Source organism: Cydia splendana, chromosome 15 (genome assembly GCF_910591565.1).
Source record: "Cydia splendana chromosome 15, ilCydSple1.2, whole genome shotgun sequence".
NCBI lineage: Eukaryota > Metazoa > Arthropoda > Insecta > Lepidoptera > Tortricidae > Cydia > Cydia splendana.
In genome coordinates, this window is record NC_085974.1 from 11,277,519 (window position 1) to 11,304,173 (window position 26,655).

Genomic DNA, 26,655 nt, shown 5'->3' on the forward strand with positions numbered 1-26,655 from the left:
CCGAGTCTTGGTTAGGCAGCAGCCGCTGCATCCATGAGCTAGGAAGCTCATGCAGAAGTTATTTTGCCACAGACGGTAAGTAGAATATGATAATATATAATTGTCTTCAGGTTTGACTCCTTGTTGAATCTTTGTCCCTGCTTATTTGTCCATTCGTTTTGTTTCCAGTCTGCTGGCGAAACAATGTGGTGGGATGGGTATCAGAGCTGTGAGATGAGTCCACTGTAGGAATTTCCAGCTGGTGAGAAACTTAGATCATATAATGTCTCTTAGGTTAGCAGAGCACATGCTTCTAGTTATTAATCTTGAATTGTTTCTTTCAGCTGATTGGGGTTTTTCGTTTTTATGTATGGTGAGCAGTTCGCCATAAGAATTTCGCTCTTCTGCTGGATGGAGGTGACGTCACCTTCAAACTGAGACCTTAGTCCTTCGGTGTTGCTCTGCGGTGTCGGGCCAGATTCCCGCTGCAGCAAATCAGCTCCGGCACAGCGGAGGATCACACGTCTGGCTTGAACTGGTGGAACATTGTTATGAGGTTGGTGTACGCTTTCCTTCCGTCCTAGAAGCATTTCCAAATTTAAAGTTAAAGAATTTAGTAAAATCATATGTGATGGCAAATGATAAATTAGGTACTAACAAATTTAGATAGGTCTGCTTGTAAATCATTGTAGAACCATTTTTGGCACGACCCGGCTCTATCGTCTGACATTATAGAATAAGGTGCTTAATGCTAGCTTAATAAATGATTTACTTGTAGAACAACTTCCTCAGTGTGAGAATAGAAATAAATTATGTGTCACAAAACTAACATTTCATTTTGACATCCTTTAGAAACCCCTGAATAGTTGATGGAAATAAGTGTAAGCACCTGCTTGAGTTTTTGGTTAAGATTTAGATTGGTTAAATTAGTAACCTTAATTGTCCGTGAGTTTCCCCAGGGCAAAGCCCCAGCCGGGCAAGGAATACTCACCGTGACACCTTCTTTACAGTATCTTTAGCACTGAACAAAACAATTGTCGTAAGCAGAGTTAGTAGGTACCTAGCGAGTCATATATATATATGGCGATGTATATACATGCGGTACACCACGTGCTTATCAGTTCGTAAAACTCAACTGTTACCTAAGCAAATATTACTAAGTGCAAAGAATAACGTAACGTGTACCGAACTAAACTAAACATCAGTCATATAAGAAATGAGCTCAATTATCTGATAAAACACAACATATTTTTAGAGCGGGTATTTTACAAAGTTCAAGTAACCAACAGAGTAGCAACAATTAAATAATTTAGAGTCAATGGCACTCGGGTAAATTGAGTTTTACTCTAATTCCACTAAAATTAGGACAGTGTGACACGACCAAATCGAATCAATTGTCGAGCTAAAAGATGCCAAGTTGTTGTTGCATTTAGAAAAAAAAACTGGTACGACTTTGATGTAAAACATGATTGATGATAAGTCATTAATTACGTTTTAAACAGGATCTTCTTCATAAATTGATTATAGCTTCCGTGTTTATACGATCATAAATATAAATCTAATTTAAAATAAATTTATGCGTAATTATGCTAAACATTAGAATATCATCAATGATGTCCTTATCCATACTAAGATATATAAATATAGGTATTGAGAACAAAATACCTAGTTGATAGATCAGAAACAGTATTTTTTGAAGTATCCGAACACAAGAAGCGCTCACGCATCTCACCCGTCCGAGTGATTTAATGCACCTTTTTAAAGCGCCCTTAGACCGGCATGTTGGCATGTGATTGTTAAATTTTACTCGCAGCTGTTCATCAACAGATCCGCATTCGTCACCATAAAAAGCAACCTCGTATGTCGAGTTTCAATGTACAAAGTTCGGTTTAGGATCTCTTTGCATTTAGGGTCGAGATTTCTGTTGAATCCTTGGGAGAGGAACCCTAAAAGTGTAACAGCTGCCCCAGCCGGGTGATCGCGTGTAGTAGCGCATTAACAACGCGAATTAAAATTCTATAATTTACACTAGAAATGTTCACCGATCTAGCAATTATCGACGCAGAGCAGATACTTTGCAATTTCATCAAATACCAACGATTTATTCGTTCTTTTCATATATCGACGTAAAAACTAGCTAACCAAAAACGTTTTAAAATTGAATTAATTGATTCAGCATAAATTTCATTTGCACTAAAAATAGTTAAATTAGCACCTCTTTAAAATTTTCACGTTATTGTGATTACTGATTACATTGTTGATAAAATAAGATTATGGTGTAACTCGCTAATCCACATAAATAATACACCAGGAAACAAATATTGCACTTAAATCAACAACCTTTATGGTGAAAACGTGACAATTCAGCAATACGCAAAGGTTACAGAACAATCCACACGCAAAAGGAACTCTTCATAAATTTTCTTAACGTAGGGAGTAGAAACTAGAAACTATGTTTTAATTTACCTTTCTTCGAGCCAAATATCGCTTTGAGTGTCGATATCGTCCTCTTCTTCATTTTCCCCATTTGTTATAACACTGCACTAATTACACAAGCAACTGTTATAGACATCGGATCACAACAGACTGAAATACTCTCAACACCACGACCTCAAGTTTTTCAGTCAGACGGTGCTTTTTGCTCCTTTTGCCGCTCTTATTTCCGTGGTACTAAAATAGGCCCGCCGCTACACTTGCACCGGCGCAGACGCTACAGGCATCAGTCATATGCACGCTGATCAAACGGGAACCCCACTCAATGTACATTAAAATAACTCAAGCAAACAAAATGCCACTACTTGTCCGCGCACCATAAATCCAGGGATTCACAAACACGTTGTATCTCTACGCTTGCTAATTTTTAATAAACATCGGCGCCTCAATTTGCGGCTTTAATGTTATCAAGACACCATGTTATCTTTCTTTGTAAGCACGGGCTGATAACGATGTAAAAACCGGTAAAACGGCAATACGCACAAGTTTACATCGAACTGTTAAGTTGAATACTGAGGCATATATTAGAATCGTAAACAAGCCGATACACGCGCACGTCACTAATCAAAAGGTCGGTGTGGAGAAGGTTTCATAACCCGCTAGCCGTTTACGACCAACGAATTAATCCGATAGTAGTCCAGTAGGAAAGGGATCCATAGCAGCGGCTATTCTTGGGCGAGCAGCGAACGCAACTAAACACGCAGCGGCGCAGGCGCAGCACGCGAGCATAATAGAGAGCTGACCGGTATACGGTATGACACAAAAATGGTCACAGAATGAACCCCTTCCTAACAAAGTTCAGCTTCCGTCCAAATCCAATCAAGCGGTGAAATGGGAGCATTCCATAAGGACCGTTTCAATGGCGCTGCGTTGACAACACCGGAGGCGACATCCGCCGAAAATTTAAAATTGGAATTTATCGAACGGCACTTTCGGGGAACATGCAGCCGGCTCGATCAAGACTGGGTTTGAACCGTACGTAAATCACAATCACAAGGGTGCGATGCGATGTGTTGCTTGTGAGAAGAATATAAAAGCTTAAGCAAGGAGAAAAGGGACGGCGTATAGCAAAAAATCTTAAGTGGCATTCCGATCCCCAAAAAAAATGGTGCAATCTGTAGCACAGTACCTATACAGCGAAATAGATACACGTGATAAAGTTTTTAACATAACCATTTTTTTATGTATTATAATTTCTACTATCTTTTACTATTATAAATTATAATACATAGTGGAATTGCTGCAAGTAATTCCTAGACATCTTCCTATTAAGCTGTCGTTATACTAACCATTATAAACGGTTTCTATTATAGTAACAAATCACACAACGGGACGTAAGAAACTCATTAGAGACAGCGCCTAATTTATGTCCACTTTAGCCGTCGGGCTTCAAACGGAAATATTACGCATCCTCTATAGTTCAGCTCTAATTTAGTCCTGACGAAAATTGCTTCCTCGGATGTGACTTATGACGGCTGTTATTCTGTTGGTGTCTCTGTCTAACTGCCTTCCAAATCAATAACATAAAAAATATTTGATAAGCAGTTGTTATATAAATTGTATCGTTATAGTTATCACAAGTACTTTATTAATGAGAACCTACTAAGACTTATTACATATATTTATGTATGTGCTCCAGGCTTTAGTCACGTTTTTATGGTCTCAAAGTCTTTTTTTGGAAACAATAATTGTCAATATGGGACCAACGCGCGCTAAGGAAGTTTCAAATTACGAGTATATGTACATAGTTAAATCCGGAGGATTTCTTAGGGTACTAAAGAACCGCACTATTTGACGTTACATTGGGAAATGGCGACGAGTTGTCTAAAATAGATACCTACGTAACTTGGGAAGAAAAGTTATATACTGAAAGCGGAAGGTAAATAAATATAGAGAGAAATTGAAGGAGCATACTGTCGGGTTACTTAACGATTTACTCAAGCCTCTTGAATACAATACATGGTGCAGCGTTGCATAAGCTTCCAGACTTACAATTACTAAATACAGCAGAAAACCCAGACAGAATCACAAATAAACAGAACAATGCAACCAAAAGCACAAAGAAAATGCCCTAAAAGCGTGAACGACGTACATTGTGAGAGGTGTAAGACATAGTGTTAGTTTGTTATTGTTTAGTCTTACCATTAGATTGTTTGGATTTTCAAATACTGGTTCTGGTTGGTGTCGAAATGTGTATGTACACAAGTCGTGACATAGTGGCACTTATGTGCGAAGGACAATTTGGCTAACACTTGTAAATCCGTAACCTAATATGCAAGTCAAAGAATTTTACAAGGCCTCTTGCATAAAAATAGCAAAACAAGGTTTACAGTTACTTTGTTTAATGGTTGGCTAGGTTTAGTTCATAGTAACTAGTAATTTAAAAAAACAATCGTATTTTTATTAAATATTGCATCAACTTTGTTACGACTCTACCCACTCGTAGTATACCTACATATGTGTAGCTTAGCCTGTTGCATATGTAAAGTACGGTCGCGAAACGTCAAGAGCTGTATGTTCACTTCAGTTAATTCAACAACTTGCGCCCACACCGCTTAACTGATCTACCGCCATGATTCCAGCACATTTAAGCCGACTTTAAAACATTACCACGTCATTAAAGTTCACATCTTGCAAAGAGAAAGGGGCGTTATTAACAAATTCGATCAGTGATTTGTGCAGAATGCAATAGTGCGTGACGTACCGCTGCCTCACACTCGGGTGCACATCAATTTACTTATGCAAAATCTTATTAGAATTCCCATTTGACGGAAATATGATGTTTATAACAATTGGAATAAGGGTGTCTTTGGAATCCATCACGTGTTTAATTACGTGTTGGTTAAAGTAAATCGACGATATCCCCCGGCGCAGCGGAGATACGGATGTACGCAGCGAGATCGTAATATGATCAACCACATTTGGCACATCTATTCCCGTCCCGCCTAATAATAACGTATCTTTAATGAGAACTGTTATTGTCGACTATCCTAACCCGAGATAGATGTGGTTTATGATTGACGTTAACATGGAAGACAATGACAGAAAGCCGCTAAAATCACCGCATAGGAAAGCAGACGTATTAAATTTTATAGAACGTTAACAATGTGTGCTGGATTTAACATCCTCGAGGATCGGTACATCGAGTGTCGCGGCGGTTAGATATAACGGCACTGTAGGCCACGGTGCTATGCTATAGAGTATAGATAAAAAAGTTGGTTACCAGTTCAACTGTGCTATACCTAGCACGATTCACCTAGAATGCAAGTCCTAGATCGTGCTTCTATTTTTAAATTAATTTAGTTAGCCACTATTTTTCTACAATGCAACATTGTCTTTAATATAATAGCTGGTCTCAAATAAATATCTTATGTTAATGGATTTCATTGTTGTACATAGGCGCGCAGGCAGTATAATATCGGATACTATGCTGCTGATAAGTGATACTGATAGGGCAAGTAACCTCGATTTCGCATATAAAAAGTACGAGTAGCAAGAACAAGATCCAAAAACCGGTCCAGATGTCATGCTGTCATTCACAAGACGAGATTGACGTAACGTAACGAGTAAGTCGAAAGCTGAAAACTTCCCGCAGAATAGGACAATGGATTCTGGTTTCACAATGGACCAGTCGCATCCAAAACAAGCTCACGTGGCGTATAAAATCGAATATTAAGCAACGGATACCAAAATAAAGATTCGATAGAGGAGAAATGGAAATCGATACTCATATAAATGTTTAGCATTTTATAACTCGCATCAATGATGCGCTGAAACGATTAAAGTTGGCGTTGCGCGTTGGTAGTACCAATGAGAAAAATGCGCAGAATTTAGAAAAGTGGTATACTTTTGTACCTGGTTGATAATAATAAGCTAACGTAACCTATGGACGCTAGCAACACCAGTCCTGCTAGCAGTAGGATGAGTTGCGTTCTCGCATGGACTCGCTTATGCTAGACTGCCAGAGGTGTCACTTGCGCATTACTGACTTTAAAATACGTACAAAATTATCTTAAAGAAACGCGTACGGAAAACATAATTCCATTAATTACTTTAATGAAATTACATCAGTGTGCGACCATATTGTTGGGCTATCGATATGCAGGATATCGTGGAAAATGTTTACCGATAACTTAATTGCCTTCTTTACTATCATTCAATTTCCTGAAACATCTACAGACTGCAATTAACGGAATTGTCACAGTTCAATGAATTAGCTATATAATACATGTAGAGTAATCCCACGGCCGTGAAACTAGCTCGGTGTAAGACTTGATTTAACTCCCAGCAATCAATTTATGCGTTATCTTGTAAACTTACGGGGATAAACAGAGTAGAGAGTTTGAGAAACGATCGTTATAAGTTACGACGGTACGAAGTAGACTGGAGTAAATCTTGCTAATTATTGTCTTACAACCCATTTAATTAATTTTGTTGTCAATGTTATTAATGCAGACCCTACCAACTTTTCCTCGGCAAAAATCTTTTCTATGGACGACCTTTTACCCAGAAAGACTAAACTGAAAATTAAAAAAAAAAAAAAAAAAAATTAAAATTATTTATTCAATAAAAACACGTACAAATGATCAAAGGGATGGAGTCTCCCTGTAAGCAAAATAAATGCTTGTGTTGGGAGACACCGCTCTTCCTTACATAGGTAACTAACTACAACTACATAGTAAACTATTCAACTAAACTTAACTAATTAAAGTAAGCGATAATACCTTTTCTGCATACAAATAAAGTGCCTTACTCTACTAACAAAAAACCATCTTGAGAGATATTCTGTCTGTGTCTGTGTCTGTGTGTTATCCCTACCTGTGTGTGTATGTGTGTGTGTGTGTGTGTGTGTGTGTGTGTGTGTGTGTGTGTGTGTGCGTGTGTGTGTGAGTGTGCGTGTGTGAGCGTGTGTTTCTGTTCTCGCGTGTGTCTGAAGGATTACCGAATTACATTCTCTGTTGATACGATGAGTCGTATGTTTTTCAAAATGATAACACATTTATGTTTAATATGAATAAAGCTTGGGGTTCCATGCCGTTAGATTGGTTTATGTGAGGGTAAACCCGTGATGATCCCCAGTCATAGAGATTCAAAACATTGGCCATTTTACAAGCTTTTATTTAGTTTCATTTCTAATGTTATTAAGTTACATCCTTCAAAATAACTTCATAGGTGTCGTCATATCAACAGGTGTCCGACGCAATTCGGACGTGTGGGGGCGGCCGCCCACGGCCGATGGCAGTTATCGGCCCTTGGCCGATGTGACGAATTCCGAGATTAACCTATTGCTTGGTGGTATATTAAAAGATAAGTACAAATTGGTTTGCAAGAGGTGGCGCTGACTGCTTTAAAAATATTACAAGCGTAGCGCCTGATAACTGACTCTAGCGTTAGTGTCAGTGAATGTTTTTAGGGTTCCGTACCCAAAGGGTAAAACGGGACCCTATTACTAAGACTTCGCTGTCCGTCCGTCCGTCCGTCCGTCCGTCCGTCCGTCCGTCCGTCTGTCACCAGGCTGTATCTCACGAACCGTGATAGCTAGACCGTTGAAATTTTCACAGATGATGTATTTCTGTTGCCGCTATAACAACAAATACTAAAAACAGAATAAAATAAAGATTTAAATGGGGCTCCCATACAACAAACGTGATTTTTGACCAAAGTTAAGCAACGTCGGGAGTGGTCAGTACTTGGATGGGTGACCGTTTTTTTTTTTTGCTTTTTTTTCGTTTTTTTTTTTTGCATTATGGTACGGAACCCTTCGTGCGCGAGTCCGACTCGCACTTGCCCGGTTTTTTTTTGTTTATTTTAAGTGGGATCTTATTGCTCCAGTGGCACCCGTCGGTCACCATTAGTTAAATAACAGTTATCAAATAGGTCGAGGTAAAACAGCTCGTGCCACTTTTAGTGTCGTAACTCAACTCAGAAACGCGCACGTCAGGAATGGGTGACTTTCATCCCTTAGTTAACAATCTACTATTGAGGCCACGTAACAGTGGTAAACGGTATTTTAGACAGTTGGCATAGACATAGATAGATGGGGGTGCATTAGGATCCCAGACAGCGTTTCGCCAATCTCTGATGCAGATAATGGACGAGACGTGACTTCAATCTGAGCTCTTGTAAACGCCAACTATTTAGTAGTAGTAGTAGTAAACTCTTTATTGTACAAAAAGACATATCAAAAATAACATACAATTAGTAAGAAGTACAAAGGCGAACTTATCCCTTTGAGGGATCTCTTCCAGTTAACCTTTGAGTAGATGAGAGGAGAAAGTGAAAAGAGGGTGACAAATGCAGCAAAATGTACAACAAGGTACCAGAAAGATAAAGGATATAAATACATACAAAATTTATAGGATAAACATACATATATTACACAAAAAGGAATGGGGAAAATACACTAAAAATTGGAAAGAATTAGAACGATATAAAGCAACTATACAATAGAAATATAGACAAATTAATCAGTCAGATCAGATAACCATAGTTTCTTTAACCTCTCCTTGAACGACGCAACCGATTGTGCCTGCCTGACCGAAACAGGCAGCTCATTCCACAGCTTCACTGGACGCACTGCGAAGGACTTGTTGTATCCTCGAGATTTGTGAGGAGGGATGGCAAGTGATAAATTCGCGCTCGAACGCAGACGGTGGCCACTGCCTTCAGCCAGAAATTGAAATTTTTGAGAGAGGTATAAAGGAGAAGAAGGTGTAAAAAGAACATTAAAGAGAAGAGAAAGAGTGTGAAGATCTCTACGGCGGCGGATTGGAAGCCAATTGAGTTTTTGACGGTAGTAAGACACATGATCGTACTTCCGTAGGCCGAAAATGAATCTTATACAGACATTCTGTAAGCGCTCTAACTTGTTCAGGAGTTCTTCTGTCATGTCCAGATTCACAGCGTCGCCGTAGTCGAGTAAAGGCAGTAACAGTGACCGAGCCAGCATGGCTTTGGTATCAAGTGGAAGAAAGTTCTGAAGGCGCCTTAAAGAATGGAGAGATCCAAACAGCTTTTTGCTCAATTCAGTGACATGAGGCGCCCAGGAAAGTGTCTGATCCATGGTGACCCCTAGATTTTTAACAGTGGGTGAGAAAGGAATTGGTATACCATCAAAGAAAATTCTAGGTGCCACCTGCTCAGACAGTATGGAGATGTAATGTGGACTTCCCAAAACGATCGCTTGCGACTTCATGGACTTTATGTCTTGTGAATAGACCATTAACGGTAAAGTAGCAGACTCACGCCATGCTCACACCTCTAGATGTGCAGAGTATATACACACATATACAAGGTGGCTAAAAAATAAGTGCGTTTAAAAAAATAAGTAAGTGAGGTTTTGGGATTATACTGAGCAACTTTTACTATGGGACCAACCCCGAAATTTGGCTGTTTCATACATTTTGTAATGCACTTATTTTTTACACGACTGCCCAAAAAAAAAAGTGTATTGTTTTTAGCCACCCTGTATAATATCTGAATGAACACATAAAGGGGGAACACATTGATAAACTCAAACAAGTTTTTAACGGACGAAATCAGAGGTCGTGGATGTCAAGGGCGAAAAATATTTAGGAGTAAGAGATGTTCGAGATTTTTTTCATGGAAATGAGACATTGAGAAATCACTTGGCAGTTTATAGCTTGCCTTTCGGCAAGCTATCAGAAATAATATCTCCAGCTTTAGTCTAGTTAGTAAATTTTCAATTTGATTTACAAATAGCTATAAGCTAGATTTTAAATTCATTGTTTTGACTTACAATACAATACAATATAAAAACTCTTTATTGCACACCTCAATAAAAGAAGACAAAACAAAAGAAAACAGAAATACAAGCGGAGGTAAACAACAGGCGGTCTTATCGCTAAAAAGCGATCTCTTCCAGACAACCTTTGGGTAGCGGAAATTAATAAATGTATACATAATGTCAGTAGGTGTTGCAAATGCAATGAAAGAAACCTATCACTAAATACATCGAGAACAGACAAATTACCATGCAAATAAAAATAAACAAAATAAAAATACATATACATACTTTATATACATACATAAATAAATACATATATTATATAATATAATATAATATATTAGCAGTGCCAGCCATAGAGAAAGAGTAACCAGATAAAAGTATTAAGGAAGAGATAAGAAATGGAGTTTAACTAGTCTCTTAAAAGAGTTAGGAGACTGAGCGCACCTCAGGTCAAGAGGCAGAGAATTCCAAAGTCGAACAGCTTTACACACACTGACACACAGTGTTTTGACTTACAGTGTGTACTTACACTTACACCATCGATATCCACATATGTATGTGAATTACAAGTGTTTTTGTTCATACTTTAGTAATACTCGATTCAAAGACAGTGTACAAATAAACAGTAAATCCAAGTGCTATCATATTTACATACGATGTGCTAGAAAATTGTTATGCCGCGGCAATTTACATACCTTGCGTCAACAAGACAAAAAAACCGGGCAAGTGCGAGTCGGACTCGCGCACGAAGGGTTCCGTACCATAATGAAAAAAAGAAAAACGGTCACCCATCCAAGTACTGACCACGCCCGACGTTGCTTAACTTTGGTCAAAAATCACGTTTGTTGTATGGGAGCCCCATTTAAATCTTTATTTTATTCTGTTTTTAGTATTTGTTGTTATAGCGGCAACAGAAATACATCATCTGTGAAAATTTCAACTGTCTAGCTATCACGGTTCGTGAGATACAGCCTGGTGACAGACAGACGGACGGACGGACGGACAGCGAAGTGTTAGTAATAGGGTCCCGTTTTACCTTTTGGGTACGGAACCCTAAAAACGGCTTTCCAGCCCAGGCTATAAAATCAGTATACATACAGGCAACATTATTACCAGATACAGGCGTCATCTTAATCTAAAGAAGGTATGAATCTCCACACTAAGCCCAATGCGACAAGGCTTTATATTTTGACAGATGAACCTATACAAAGTACCGAAAAGCAACCCATAAAATAAAATAAAACATTAAACGTAAATAAAACATCCGAGAAACTCATTGCTACGAGCCGACGTGGATCTATGATATATTATAGACCGGTACCAATCAGAAATCTAAATGCGAAAATGTTTAGACCAGTTTTCATAAAACGGGAAATACGGTCAACCACAAACCAAGCACTAAACTAAAACCATTTTGCAAAGTAATCCAATACGAGTACAGATGTATAAATATACAGTGAATGAGAGCCCGATATAGGCCAAAAGAAGCGACTACGCTACATGATTGATGATGCCAATTTCCTATTGATCCGAGTACTGATATACTTTCATGCGGAGCTTTTTATTTGCGCAATTTGATTAAACTATAGCCGTATTTTCTTTCGCATTATGAAATAGAGATATAATTTATGCGTAACATTTAAGGCATATTATTTAAATTCAGACCATTCATACTAATATAATAAATGCGAAAGTAACTCTTTCTGTCTGTATGTTACCTCTTCACCGATTTCTTCTTAACCGATTTACGTAAAATTTCATATGGAGATATTTTGAGTCCCGAGGAAGGACGTAGGATAGTTTTCATCCCGGAAGCCACCCCTTAAGGGGGTGTGGAGGGAGGGAGGGGGAGGGGACTTATTCTACGCAGACGAAGATTCAAGATTCAAAGATTTATTTGTTCAACATAGGTAAGTTACAAGAAAACGCGCGTAGTAAGGCGCGGGAAGAAGCTTGTACTTCGACAAATATTGTATAGTCTATAAATAAATGCCTGGATTACTCAATATTTACTTACAGAGATGCTATCGTACGTCTCACGAGAAGCATTTCGAGTAGAGTCATTGCACTTTCTATTATGAATCGAGGGCACATTACGCGTACAATATGCGAAATGATCATTGACGTCTCATTGGACAAGGGGCCGTTGATCTAATCAAATGTAGCAGACCCAAGTGACTTGTTTATGTAGCCGGTTTTATAAAATGAAAGCAAAGACAAATAATATTAGTAGCATAAACATAGTCATTTTAAAGGGGCCCACAGATTATCAGTTCGCCGGACGATATCAGCCTGTCAGTTGTTCGGAGCTGTCAAATTTTGCGTTTAACTGACAGGCCGATATCGTCCGGCGAACTGGTAATCAGTGGGTCCCTTTATCATTGAGATGGTATGCTATTTTTTCTATGAAATAAGCCCAAGGCTAGAATACTAAAGTTGTACAGAGCTTGAACACGGTGCATACAGTACCCACACAACCACATTCGATTTCAAAGTTTCACCTTTGCACGCTATCAATTTGCAAATAGCAATAAAATAAAGCTAACAACCGGTTATTATTTGCTGAATCAAATGGACGACTCACAGATGGCAATAATTGGCCGTGGATCTGTTACAACGACACACCATGTGTAATCGCTAATCAGTGTAAGTCACAACTGTGATTAAACTGATTACAGGTGTTAAGAGTTAAGACGTGACAGAATGTTGCAGTTAATGAGACGCTGTGTACTGGACACGACTCTATTAATGCGTTTTTTAATACTACGTACTAAGATTTTTATTGACTCTTAGATTCTCTATATAGTTATTGTGTTTCTTTGACTTCTTTGTAATATAGATGTACCTACGTTTCATATATATTGGCACTGTTAGCAAGTTTTCATGTTGGCATTGGCACTTTTGTAAAGGGGGTTTATACATCGCGTAAAGAGGCACACTATAGTAGTTTTAATAATCTGCAAGAGTTCTTGACTATGTACTTGCGTTGTGTTGACTAGGTATTAGAGTAAAATCATCTGACTATATGAATTAACATATATGTCTGATTCCTATTCCTGGATATTTTCTGTATCTAAATCATATCTCCAATTATAAACAAGATATTTCCATTAGCTCATATTTACCAAGAACTTAATTATAAATTGTTTATTCTAATCATTGACCGTATAAACGACATCGTATATATTTACGCTTACGTGGTGTCGAGTAGGAGGATGGTCCCACGGCCGGCAAACATAATATTCCGCAATTGCTTATTGATCTTCGATCGAGTCATTATTTTTTCCATGATCGTCTTCATGACGGATTAGGATGGCTCACGGTATCGGTAGCACGATTTGGCTTTCACTTGACTAATGTGCAATTGATCTCTATACTTACACAGATTATCTTATTTAGTAATAATAAATTTCCCCGCAGACTCGTGTAATCTATTTTAAAACTTTAAACTGGCCATATACTTTGCCAGGATTTCATAAAAAATTAAAACGAAGACGAAAATCAAGACAATGTATCTGATGGCCACGCCTCGAGTATATCGTAAAACTTACAATCCATACTAGGTAATATGTAATATTATAAATGCGAAAGACTGTCTGTCTGACTGTCTTTCTGTTACCTTTTCACGCTTGAAGAACTGAAACGATTTAAATGACATTTCGCATGGAGATACTTTGAGTCTCGGGGAAGGGCATAGGATAGTTTTTATCCCGGAAACCATCGCTTAAGGGGGTGATAAGGAGGGTGAAATTTATTAAGGAAGTGGTATACATTTACACCACTACACTCGCGTGCAAAAGTATTGCATCACTATGCATTTTTTCAACTGCACCCAATATATTTGTAAACTGGTTAATTTCGCTGAATTATTTTAATGTGATCATGTTTCTTGAAGTTTTAGCTTTATGAAAAGTAAAAAAACATGGAAACCGGCCCAGTATTTTTCAAATTATCAGCTTTTTCCCGATTTGTGAGCGGTTTCACGTTATCACGCGCACGAGTTGCGCTACCTTTGACCCCTATAAAACGGGGGGTAGAGAAGGAGTTGTTATCAACATGACTCTCGAGTCGCAACTGTGACGTTGACGGGACCGCACGCGCTTGAGCTAGCTCTCGAGACTTACGCACCCTAACCAACTCACTAGTTGACGTGTGTTAACGCCAGTGTTTGTGCAGGCTAAGTATTGTTGTTAGTGTGCCCCAGTGTCGAAAAGACCACTTTCGCAGTGATCGTTTGCTGGCGGATACCTAACGGTGACAACCCAAGCCCAAGCGTTAGCAGTGGCCGTTTGTTTGGCGGATACCTTACGGTGACAACCCAAGCCGCAAACGGGGCGAAAGCCCGGACACATCCGGCGCTAGCCATACCAGCTTGTACTCACATCTGTCGTTTTCCAGGTCAACCGACGCCGACGCCGCACACACACGCCATCGCCATGGTCATCAACAGGACGCCTACCAAGACGACGGAGGCCGTTCAGGAGGAGGTCACAGCGGCAGCACCGGCTCCGGTGCATGTGGTGGAGCTCCCGGACGTTGACCTGCTCCTGCTCGCCGGATTCGCGGGCGAACCAGACAACGATGGTCCAAAGCGTCTACCCGCGTTTGGAAGCTTCACGGGGTCAACAATGTCAAGCCGCGGCTCGGAAGAGTTCCTTGACGTTGTAAGCTCCGTGGAGGATTCTAACGAGGGCTCAGACGCTGAGGACCAGCGAAACTCTGAGTCACCCGTGACCGGAGAGCCGGAGCGGTCAGCCGACTACGGGGACCAAGCACGTGGTGATTTATCACGTGGCGATTTATCGCCGCTTGATTTATCACCACGTGTTAGGCATTCACCACGTGCCGAGAGCCCGCTGCCGCCCCAGCCGGCCGACAAGTCTCGACCTGTCACGCCGCAGCCGGCTGACAAGTCTCGACTTGTCACCCCGGCCAACTCACCGCAACGCCGCCGCCAGTCGCCTTGCCGGCCGCAGGCCGGCCTCGAGATGACCGAGGGCGCCTGGATAGCGATTTTCGGGAAACTCGACAGAGTAGCTCGGGGGTCGCTAGACAGTTGCGTCCTCGGGCCGCTCGAGGCGGCCCTACTCTCAACCCTGTTGGCGCACTCTGGGGCGCGCCAACAGAAGAGACGGCGGGAAGAGGACAGCCCGCCGGCACAGGAGGAGAAGCGGGAATGTAACCGCATCACTCCTATGTCGCGCGGTCTCAATCAACCCGTCGTCTGCCCACAGGACTCGCAGCAGCAGCAGCCGATGGACACAGCCGTGCCATCCACACCCGCCGCCGGCGGCTCGCACCAGGCCCCGCCACGCAAGGTGTTGCTACCTGCACCGGTAGCAAGCACCGACACGTACGCGGCCACAGCAAAAGCCCCACCTAAAGCTTCTTCACTGCCCACAGATACCGCAGCCAGCAAGAAGAAGAAGCAGCAGCCGCAGCCGCCGGCCAAAAGGGCCAAACCGCCCCAGATTCTGGTCGAGGTCCTCCCAGACTCGGCCCGCCACCTGACGGCCATCAACGAGCGTCTCGGTTTTAAGGCCAAAACCGAGAACGTCGAACCGACCGGGATACGGTTCTACCCCAGGACCGCAGAGGAATACCGTGTGGTATTCGCCTACCTCGACAAGGAGCAGGCACTCGACCCCCGGATCCAGTTCGTCAAGCACCCGGAGAAGTCGACCCTGCCGATGAAGGCCGCTATCCGCGGCCTGCCGTCATCTATGTCGGTGCAGGACGTGAAGGACGCCTGTGCCAGAGAGGGGTATTCAGTATCACACGCCCGACTTATCTCCACAGGTAGAGGACGAGGAGGCACCATCTTCTTCGTCCAACTCAACGGGACGGAGCGAGAAAACCCAGGTTTTCTCGACCTCACCAGCATTGCGGACATCAACACCAAGGTTCGTGTCGAACCTTGGCGAGGTAAACCCGGGCCACCGCAATGTTATCGGTGCCAGGGATTTAGGCATTCCTCACAGGGATGTCACCGACCGGTGCGCTGCGTCAAGTGCGCGCTGCCGCACCTGTCGCACCAGTGCACGCGACCCAGGGACGAGCCAGCAACGTGCGCAAACTGCCTGATGGACCACCCAGGCAACCACAAGCAGTGTGCAATTTACTTGCAGGAGCTGCGCAACTGGAGGGGGGGCACCCGCTCCTACACACGCCGACCGCCGACCCGCCGCCCGCAGCGAGGCCCCGACACTAGGGCTTCGGACACACCAAACCTGGTGGAGGATTACTCAACAGGTTCCCTCATGGCACCCGCCAACCAGCCGAGGCAGCGGACAACAGGACACCGAGGACGGACGCAGCCACAACACAAACCGCAGAGGATGTCGCAAGCGCAGCCCCGAGCGACGCCGCCGGCGGCGCCCCCAGCGCTCGACACCGTAGCGCTGCACAGGGACATAGTTGCCGCAGTGCAAACTGCGGTGACTGTGTCTCTGAGACCAACGCTAGACGAGTTTGTACTAGCGATTAAGTCTCTGTCTAAGCCTGACCAAAATCAGGCTTAGCTCGCCCTCTCAACAATAACGCAAGTTATTCGCCAGCTGCACTATCTCTTACGGCCTAAAAGAGAAAGAGCTAAGAATTGTGTATTGGAACGCGCAGTCATTAACTGGTAAAATTAATGATCTCCGTACTTTTCTCCACAGCCAGGACATCGACATCATGCTGATCTGCGAGACGTGGCTAAAAGCGTCTATGACGCTCTCGGCCAGCGGTTACATCGTGTACCGCCTCGACCAGGCGAACCCTGAAAACGGGCACCCATACCGTGGCCTCGCAATCATCGTCAAGAGGACAATCATCCACCAACCGGTGGATATCGAGCAGCCAATCTCGCTATCCGCACTGGGGATAGATATCAAACTACAAAGGCATAACCTGCGTTTGTTTGCTATCTACAGGCCCTGCGGATACTGCCGGCCGGCAGAGATGCGCGACGATCTCAAGCGGCTGCTGGTGGACTCCCCCGTGCCGACCATCCTGGCCGGGGACTTCAACGCCGAGCACCCCGCTTGGAACTCGTCCGCACATTCCCTGCCGGGAAACACCATCTACCAGATCGTGGAGGACCTCGATCTGGTAGCGGGCGGGCCATACGAGCCCACACACTACCACGACGCCGACGCGCTCTGTCGCGGCACCACAATCGACTTTGCGATTTCTCGCGGAGTCGACTCACTCATGAGGCATGAGGTATTCTACGATCTCACCTCCGACCACAGGCCAGTGCTCCTGACCATCGCAGACGAGGCGACAACGAGACTCAACAGGGGACCAGGACGCCGCTACGACTGGACGGCTTTCACAGAAGCCATGGTAAAATCTCCCCGTACAGGTCCCATATCGACCGCAGAAGAGGTCGACGCAGCAGCAGCCACAATCACCGGGGACATCAAGGCGGCCCTCGACGAGGCCACCCACATCATCCCGCCCTCGGACCGGCGTAAGCCGCTCCCGAGGCCACTTCAAGCGCTTTTGGAGAAAAAGCGCTGGTATAGGAAACAGTGGCAAAGGACTAGGGCTCAGTCGGTCAAGACTGAGCTCAATAGTCTCGAGCGACTGTTAAGGGTAAAACTCAGCGAGCACAGAGCTGCAAGCTGGGAATCGCACATCGAGAGCCTAACTGATCACGTTCCTTCCATCCACAGGTTATGCCGACAACTCAGCGCGACACCCGAGCCGATACGGCCCCTAGAAGACGACACCGACGGGGAACTGAAGTACGCGGCCAAGGACAGGGCGGAAATACTCGCTCGCAGCCTTGAGCAGCAATTCAGGCCATTCCCCGACACCGACCCGCAACACACAGCGGACATCGTGCGGCACGTTCGAGACTACCTCAGCGTGCCCGTAGAGACCCAAGATGATCCACTATATTTTTCTCCTTCACAGGTCCAGGCGACAATCAGACGTCACTGCAATCCGAAGAAGGCGCCGGGCCCCGACGAGATCCCAAACATGGCGCTCCGCCAACTGCCGCTAAACTCATTAGCGGCAGTGGCGCGCCTGTTCAACGGGATCTTGCGGTCGGGGCACTTCCCCACCATCTGGAAGACCGGCCGGGTCATAGTCCTTCCCAAGCCCGGGAAGGACAGAAGAAAGCCGGAGAACTACCGGCCCATCACGTTGCTATGCAACCTATCAAAGGTGTTCGAGAGGTTGCTGCTCCGGCACCTCTCGCCACACCTGACACCCAGGCCGGAGCAATTTGGTTTCAGGTCTCAACACTCCACCACGTTGCAGCTCACCCGTGTCCTACACCACATGGGCATGGCGCTCAACAAAAAGGAGTACACGGTCGCTGTCCTCCTAGACATGGAGAAAGCGTTCGATCGAGTTTGGCACGAAGGTCTAATATATAAACTTTCTCTGTCCACAGCCCCCCGCCGCATCGTGAGAGTCATCGCTTCATTCCTGGCAGACCGACGCTTCCACGTTCAAGTGGAAGGCGCACTGTCTCAGGAACGCCCGATACAGGCAGGCGTCCCCCAGGGAAGCTGCCTGTCGCCCGCATGCTACGTGCGCTACACCGACGACATTCCAGTCGTAGGACAAGCGCAACTAGCCCTATTCGCAGATGACGCCGCTTATTTTGCTTCCTCTTTCCAGATGCTGCACGCAGTCTCCAAGATCCAGCCGACGCTTGACGCCCTTCCTGACTGGCTCTCCAAATGGAGGCTATCAGTCAATGTGGGCAAGACGCAAGCGCTCATCACAGGGGCAGCCATCGTCCTGCCCCCACCCCCCTCAATTCTAGGCCAGCAGCTCACATGGTCACCAACAGTGAAATACCTGGGGGTGACCATAGATAGGAAGCTCAACATGCGGAAACACGTCGCAGAGACGATCATACGAGCGAAAACCGCTCGTATGAACCTCTGCCCGGTTTTCCGCAGCAAGCTCCCTGTACGGACCAAACTCGGTCTGTACAAAGCTTACGTCCGATCGCGGCTAACTTACGCTTCACCAGCCTGGTATGCTTTCTGTTGCAGGTCCATCAAGACGAACATGAGACGTCAGGAGACCCTCTCACTACGGAACATCGTCGCAGCAACGCGGTACGTCAGCAACGCAGCCATCGCCGAGCATCTGAAGTGGAGCAGCCTAGAAGACTTCATCGAGCGTCTCGCGCGGGTCATGTATGACCGCGCGGACAACTCCAGCTACGATCACCTGCGCGGGATTGCGCCTCACTACACGCGCCCGCCGGACCAATACGGGGCTCGGCATCTCCCCCGAGCCCTCCTACACACCACAGAAGAAGAAGACGAAGAAGAAGACACGCACACACCACACCGGATGCCGCCTACATAGGCACGACGCACATGCCAGCCTAAGCTGTCGGTCGCCTTCTCTGCGGCCCCGAAACCTGGCCCCGCTCAAACGGTATCACCAGGCTAGGGGTCGCGGGGTTGGATAACGGCCGGCGGCGAAAAAGCTGGCCCACACTGGACACACAGCCGTCCCCAAAAAGACGTGCGATCGACCGCCCCACAAGGTGGGGCGCGACCGGATACAGCCTCCGCAGCCGGAAGGCGGAAGAGGCCACTCGCACCCCTTCAAAAGGGTGCCGAATGACAACACATCAGTTGTTATCAGTCACTTATCAGAAGTTGATCGTTACATATCTCCGCATATTTTTCCGTGAAGAAGACCTGGAAAAATGGAAACCACTGAAGCTGAAGTCCGCCAAATCGTCCAGCCCCTGCAAACAGGGCGTAGCCAACGTTCAGTAGCTGCCGAGCTGTATTTAAGCCAATCTACAGTTTGAAGAGTTTACCAGAGGTTTCAGGGGACTGGATCCTTTACTTCAAGACCAAGAAGCGGCCGCAGAAAGTGTACATCAGAGAGGGAGGACCGCTTCTTTGTCACAATATCTCTCCGAGATCGACACCAGACAAGCATTGCCATCCAGCAGCGTCTGCGTGAGGTACGCGGAGTGGCTGCCAGTAACTGGACAATAAGAAGAAGACTTAAGAAAGGGAACTTGACACCCAGGAGGCCCGCAGCGGCGCTCAGATTGCTGGCGCGACACCGTGCAGCCTAAAGAGAGTTTGCTGAAAATCGTAACGACTGAACCATTGAGCAATGAACCCCAGTTCTCTTCTTGAACGAGTGCAGAATGTGCTTGAATGGATGTGACCGAAGAGGAAGAGTCTTCAGAAGGCCAGAAGAATGGTTCGCTCCATGTTTCTTCTCCGAAAGGGTCGCCTATGGCGGTGGACCCGTCATGTTCTGGGGCGGCATTTTCTACGACGGGCGGACAGCGAGCACAGAGCTGGTTTTCGTGACTGGCGAGGGCCGTGACGGTGGATTGACCGCTGCCAAGTACGTCACTGATATCCTGGAGGAACATGTTGTTCCTTATGCCGGTATTTTTGATGAGGGGTTGATCCTAATGCAGGATAATGCCCCGTGTCACACTGCTAGGGCCACCGCAGCCTATCATCTCGAAGTGGGCATCGACACCATGGACTGGCCAGCGATGAGCCCGGACCTTAACCCCATTGAACACGTATGGAACTACCTGAAAAGGAGGGTTCGGAAGCGGAATCCTGCCCTGGTCAATGTTGAGGAGCTGAAGGCCGCCTTGCTGGAGGAGTGGGACGCTATTCCTCATCAACACATTAAAAAGTAAATTAGGTCTATGAAAAACCGCTTGATTTGTGGAAGGAGGGCTATGGGTGGCAATACCTAGTATTAATTTAATAATAATAATTTATATTGTATTAAAAAAATACTTTTATTCTCAACTTTCCTGATTTATATTTGGAGCATTATGCGACTACTTTCAGTTTTCTGATTTTTTTTAAGTCTTCAGATTCGAAATTTCAATGAATTTACCATTTTTCTAATGCGTTAGATTGTAAGCTTTCAGTTGATACCAAAATTTTCAGAATCGGGTATAGAATTACAAAGATATTGGGTGCGGACGAAAAAATGCAAAGTGATGCAATATTTTTGCACGCGAGTGTAGTTCAACCACAGAATACATAATAGTAGTACTACATATACCGTACAGAAAGGAAAATTCCTACAAAACCGAAGTTTGACAGCGCTTCAGGGTCGAATCATGCTGTCCCTTTCTAATATATGGCACTATCCCTTTCGGCTATTTAGGGTTGTCAAAATTCAAGCCATGATCTTATCTGTGGTCGTGCACGCAAAGGGACGTCAAGTTGTGACAACCCTAATAATTGCTCGGAGCAATGCTGAGCCGAACGGAGCCGAGTTTGCCCGAAGGGAAGAGTTTCGCACGCCTGGTTCAACGCAGATGAAGTCTCGCGACTTCGCACGCAGTACTTCAACGCGCAGAAGCAAGTAATTATATTATACATATGCGGTAAAAGAGCAGAGCAGAAGGCAGATCCTTATCTGACTATCTGGGGATCTAAATGCTATCGTGACGCAATAGACTTTATTGTAAGAGTAGGCTTTGATATACATGATATTAAATTCCGGCACCGTATCAAACAATTCAAATTGAAAGTTAACGTCTATTCGCGTCGTGACTGGCGAAAATATAAAATTACCGAATATAAGTTTCCAAACAAATTCAGATTAACGATTAGACGCGAAGAATATTAACGTAGCGATAGTGTTTTGTGTCGGACGTTCTAAAGCAATTACGTAGTTAAGTGAAGCAAATAGGCTGCAATGTAGATTGGAGAGAGGTTACCGGAACATTATGGGGGGCCGTGACGAAGCAAATTACATAAAATATTAGTCAAACACAAATTTGTCGATAACTCCATCAAAGATGCTGGTCAGACTTAAAATTCTGCTATTAACTTGATGATAGATGTTTTAAAAAATAAAACTAAATAGATTTATGATAATGCACTAACAATTTGTTTAATTAGTATTAATTCTTAATGGATTTGGGATTATGGTATTTTGTAAGTTTATACAATGTGTAATTAAGTGTATAATGAAAACCAACTGTAATTTTTTTAACAACTTTCTTTGAAGAGGAGTTTAATGATTGCAAATTTTAATTTAAAAGAAAGCCTCAATAAGGTCTGAAATATTAGGCTAGTCGGCAGGGCAGTTAATTTTATCAAAATTGCCAAAGCTATACCAATCTTTGAAATTAGTTTCTCAAGCGGACCAAGGGCTCCTTAAAGGCCAGCGCAAACCGGCGGAGCGCAGCGCAGATCACCGAGGAGGATTTACGCCGCGCAGCGCACACCGGCGAGGTAAAATCCCCCGACATACATACCGCGAGCGCCCGCCAGCCCGAGCGCTGGCGGCCGGCGCACCAGGGAGCACTTCGGCGCAGGCCGGGGGATGCCGCGACATGCGGCCGGGGGATGCCGCCGCGTGTACTCTATCACAAGGGATTAGTGACTAGTGTGCACGAGTTCTCCCCCGTCGTCCCGGCGCGGCGCTACTCCGGCGCACTCCGGAGGCCTCGGCGCATGCCGGGGGATGCCGCGGCATGCCGGCGCCTACCGCCGCGGTATCCTCTAACGTGCTCCTCGATGCCGCGGAGTAACAATCCTCCGTGATGCTCCGAGGTCGGTCTCAAAGCATTTAAATTTATACCTGAAGGTAATTGAAATAGGGAAGAAAATACATTGATAATTTTAAAGTGATCTGCGCTGCGCTCCGCCGGTTTGCGCAAGCCTTTAGAATGCATAGAAGAAAGTGAAAAGATGTTAAGGGGTTTTGATGTAGGTACCTAATGAACCTAAGATTAACAGTTGTATAAAACTTGTTTCCGAAGTCCGAAGCCGACAATGACTGGCCAAAAGTGCTGATTACTAACGTTGTTCGCGGGTCATTAGTATCTCTGTCGTGAGCGACAGACAGAGCTTTGTATACCGACGCGCTGGTAGCGATTGTATCTAATGAACACCCACAAAACGATATCTGATTACACTTTATTAAAGCAAAATTGTGCCAGATACAATGATAAATATGTTTTACTTAAAAAGAAAGTTTGAAAAGCGAAGTGTTCTCAATCGATTTCAATCTAAGAGGTAAAAAGTCCAAATAATGTTCAAATATGCTAATTGCGATAGAAAGCTGCAAGTAATGTTTAATTGACAAATGGGAATGTGCAATATGCATTATACTGGCGACCAAAAGCCATTTAAGACGAAATCTCGCAGTGAAATGACTACAAGTTACAACCTTACAACCATTTGGTGGATAACATCTAAATTTCTCTGTTTGTTTACTTTGTCGGCTACTTTGAATTTTACTCTGGAAACACATCTTCTATAAAGAGAAATCATGAAGGAAGTACTACTAAACTAGATGTAGGTTAATGTCAACCAAATTCAGTTGTGGAGAATGTGGACCGCTTGGTCATAAAACGATAAAGGAATAGGATTTCATATAATTTTACTGTCAGTCACTTTGACAAAGTGTTAATGTACTTAACCCAAAATTTAATATCATATCATATAAGTACCTATCGTATTTAGAACTTAGACAAACACAGAACATATATTTATTAAGTTGGTTGTTAGAAATAGGTATAAGTGGAAAATATAATCCAGTATGTTCATTCATGCACAGCTTTAGGTAAACTCAAGCAGCGTGCGTTCATCCGGATAACGCCGGAAGCATTGTCCTCAACACTGGCACCGTCTAAGGTGACTTTCAGGATGTTTGTGGCAGTTTTCGCCTATCGAGTTTGGGTCGAATTTGGGTGAATTAATATTAAAAAATTAAAAAATGTTTTTTTACCGCACCGTATTTGAATGCGCATGGGAATGTAAAGCATAGGTACCCATTAGTCGTAAGCGTATTAACCATTATTTTACTTCAAGTTAGTTTTCACGACTGTATCGAGGGAAATATCTAAGAATTATTTATCTTGCTTAAGTCAACTGATTAATTGAATACGTATTAAATAAGTTATAACAATAATGTAATATTACTGTAAAATCTGGTAATTTGGAAATCTCCCTAGTAATTTTCTTAAATAAGTTTCCATTGCAATATTAAAAGAGATTGCCGATATCTAGTATATCATATCATAACGGTGATAAATGATAAAGTCTGCCAGGTTAGTCAGTTGACGACAACCTAGGCAAACATTAAGCTCAAAGCGTGTCAGGGAAAACAAACAATCGTGACCAGAAGACGCATGATCGCAGCTTCGAATAAGATTGATACGACAGTCGGCCGAGATGACAAACTTTATAGTCCGTAAGTACATATAAAAACCTGGCTATGTACTTCACTGACATAAGCGTTATGGGACATATTTTTGAAATGATTTGTACACCCATATTTTTACCGTTGACTGTACAAAAACCTCACTCCGCTGAGCTGTTACCACTAGAGCTGCTCTGGTAAAAACGCAGCCTTAGAGTCGCCATTACCTCACACGTTATAGTATTAGAGTAGTTACGTCAAGAAACCTAAGAGATTAAGACAAAACAATCGAGGGTCAACATGAACAGACATCTGAATAGATAGGAAGCTTTACGAAGCTAGAAGAACTTTACTCCGAGACTAGTAAACCTAGAGGTACAAGTTGGAACCCAACCGCAGACTACGTGATGCTGCGGCACTACATGGTGCGGTTCTTTGAAATACCATTCGTAACTTTCGTAAGTAGTTAGCGACGCGTCGGCGACCGGCAGACGACATTGTCGCCCGACCGCAGATCAGTGGTGTAGCGCTGTGCTTCTCTCATTCGGAACAGTCGGAACCATCTGGATATGGCGTGGCGCTGCCGTCTGCAATTGGGTTTGAAATCGAAACATAGCGACATGACGCCACGAAGCGGCGACACGTCGTCTGCGGTCGGGTTCCAATTCCAACTCGAACCTTTAGTGTAATTGGGGGTCCGATTTGTTTTGGTTTCGCCTGTAGCAAGTTATCAGTAAGTGTTATGTTATGAACATCCGCTAACATAATGCCAAAGCTCCAAAGCAGTCTGAGTGGCCGGCAGAACAGATAAAAGCAATTAAGGACTAAAACGCCATTGTTTACTAAGATCCTCGCACACGAAACGACCTAAGTTTTTCTTCTGTACAATTTAATTTAGTCCTTAAATCAACGAGCGTGCCGCCTTCGCGTGAATGACGTAATGTTGCCTATTGCGCGCCAATGCATATTTACTGCCCATAGAAACTACTAAAGCATTGCCTTGCGCCGTATTTGCTCACTTCTGCTTTAGGAATAGGTATCTTGATTGGTATGTCTAGTTGCCATTATTGTACCTAGGTACATGTGATTGCAATGACATAGTATAAATTATAGCCTGGTAGAAGAGGTATGGCCATGGAAAATCGCGAGGTAAGTACATTCGAGGGACAGACGCCTAACTTTGAGTAGGCGCAATGTCAAGCATCTCGAACCTTGTCTCAAACAATAACAGAGTTATGCAATGTTTTGATTGGTGTCCTTGGACACCTACCTACTATGCTTAATAAATTAATATTTGTCACCAGAAAAGTTTGAGCTTTCTCAGTATAAGTTGGTAGAGCTTAGGTGTGTCGTAGCCATGGCATAAATAAAAATATACGTAACCAAGCAGATCTATCACTAGGTAATCAATAGGACTTAAGATAAGGAAAATCCAAGAGAAGGAAACAACTTATAAGGGTTAAGTATATTGGGCAATTTTGCACATAACCGTAAAATATAATCAATGTAATCAATGTAATAATGTAAAATAGCTGCCTCTTTTTCCTTGTTATGCATTGCGATTTAAAAATTGGGAGGGTTGTATATAAAATCCAGATCCGTGCTGCTAATTCACGAGCTAAATTATTATGATAGCTATGAATTAAATGCTGGCAAAAAAATAAAATAATCATAATTGCTAATACTTAATTCCTAATGTTCCTACCTGACGTTAACGAAATTTAGTCGTCAGGTGAACCTGTTCTTTGAAATATCATTTATACATTAACGGTCAACTTCAAAAACTCACTAATAAGCAACAAAATCCACCAATAAAGAAAATATTTTTCAAAACACTCACCTTCATTAGTCTCCATGTCGTTCCCGACCAAAAAAAAGAAAAGTTAATAAAATAATAAAGCGTTTCTATGACGACGCATGACAGCAATCAAACTCTTCCTTCAAAACTTATAGGATTCTCATTGGTTAATTTTTGACAGCAAAATATTGTCTATTATTTTTATTGTTCATGCCTAGACCATGGATACGTTTCGGTAGACTAAGTTTAGTTCCATTCGAAATAAAAAAAGCTTTTTTGAGAATTATCCCGTCAGATTCTATCGATTATGATAAATAATTTTTTGATCATATAAAATTTATTATTCAAAAATAACAAAAGTGAAAAAGACTTCATTTTGTACAATTTTTACATAAGCACTGAAATTGCTATAGAAACATAGAAGGTAGGATCGTATAGAAGTGGTATACGCGTGCCTCCGTGAGGGACAAAACATACGCAAATGCGACACTGTGATGGGTCGAAT

At 43.4% G+C, this 26,655-nt stretch overlaps 1 protein-coding gene across 8 annotated transcripts in view; it reads right to left on the minus strand.

Moving 5' to 3' along the window:
• LOC134797624 (centrosomal protein of 170 kDa protein B-like) overlaps nt 1-26,337 on the minus strand; it is a 55,490-nt gene extending 29,153 nt beyond the window's left edge. The window contains exon 1 of one of the 8 annotated variants that reach the window (XM_063769951.1): nt 26,193-26,337. In XM_063769951.1, coding sequence (XP_063626021.1) covers nt 26,193-26,208 — 16 coding nt within the window. In that variant the 5' untranslated portion in view covers nt 26,209-26,337. Of the gene's footprint in view, nt 1-978; nt 1,156-2,445; nt 3,372-26,192 lie in introns of those variants that run through there. The other 7 variants (XM_063769945.1, XM_063769950.1, XM_063769946.1 and 4 more) reach the window with 7 other exon arrangements.
• Between the last annotated feature and the right edge of the window lie 318 nt (nt 26,338-26,655).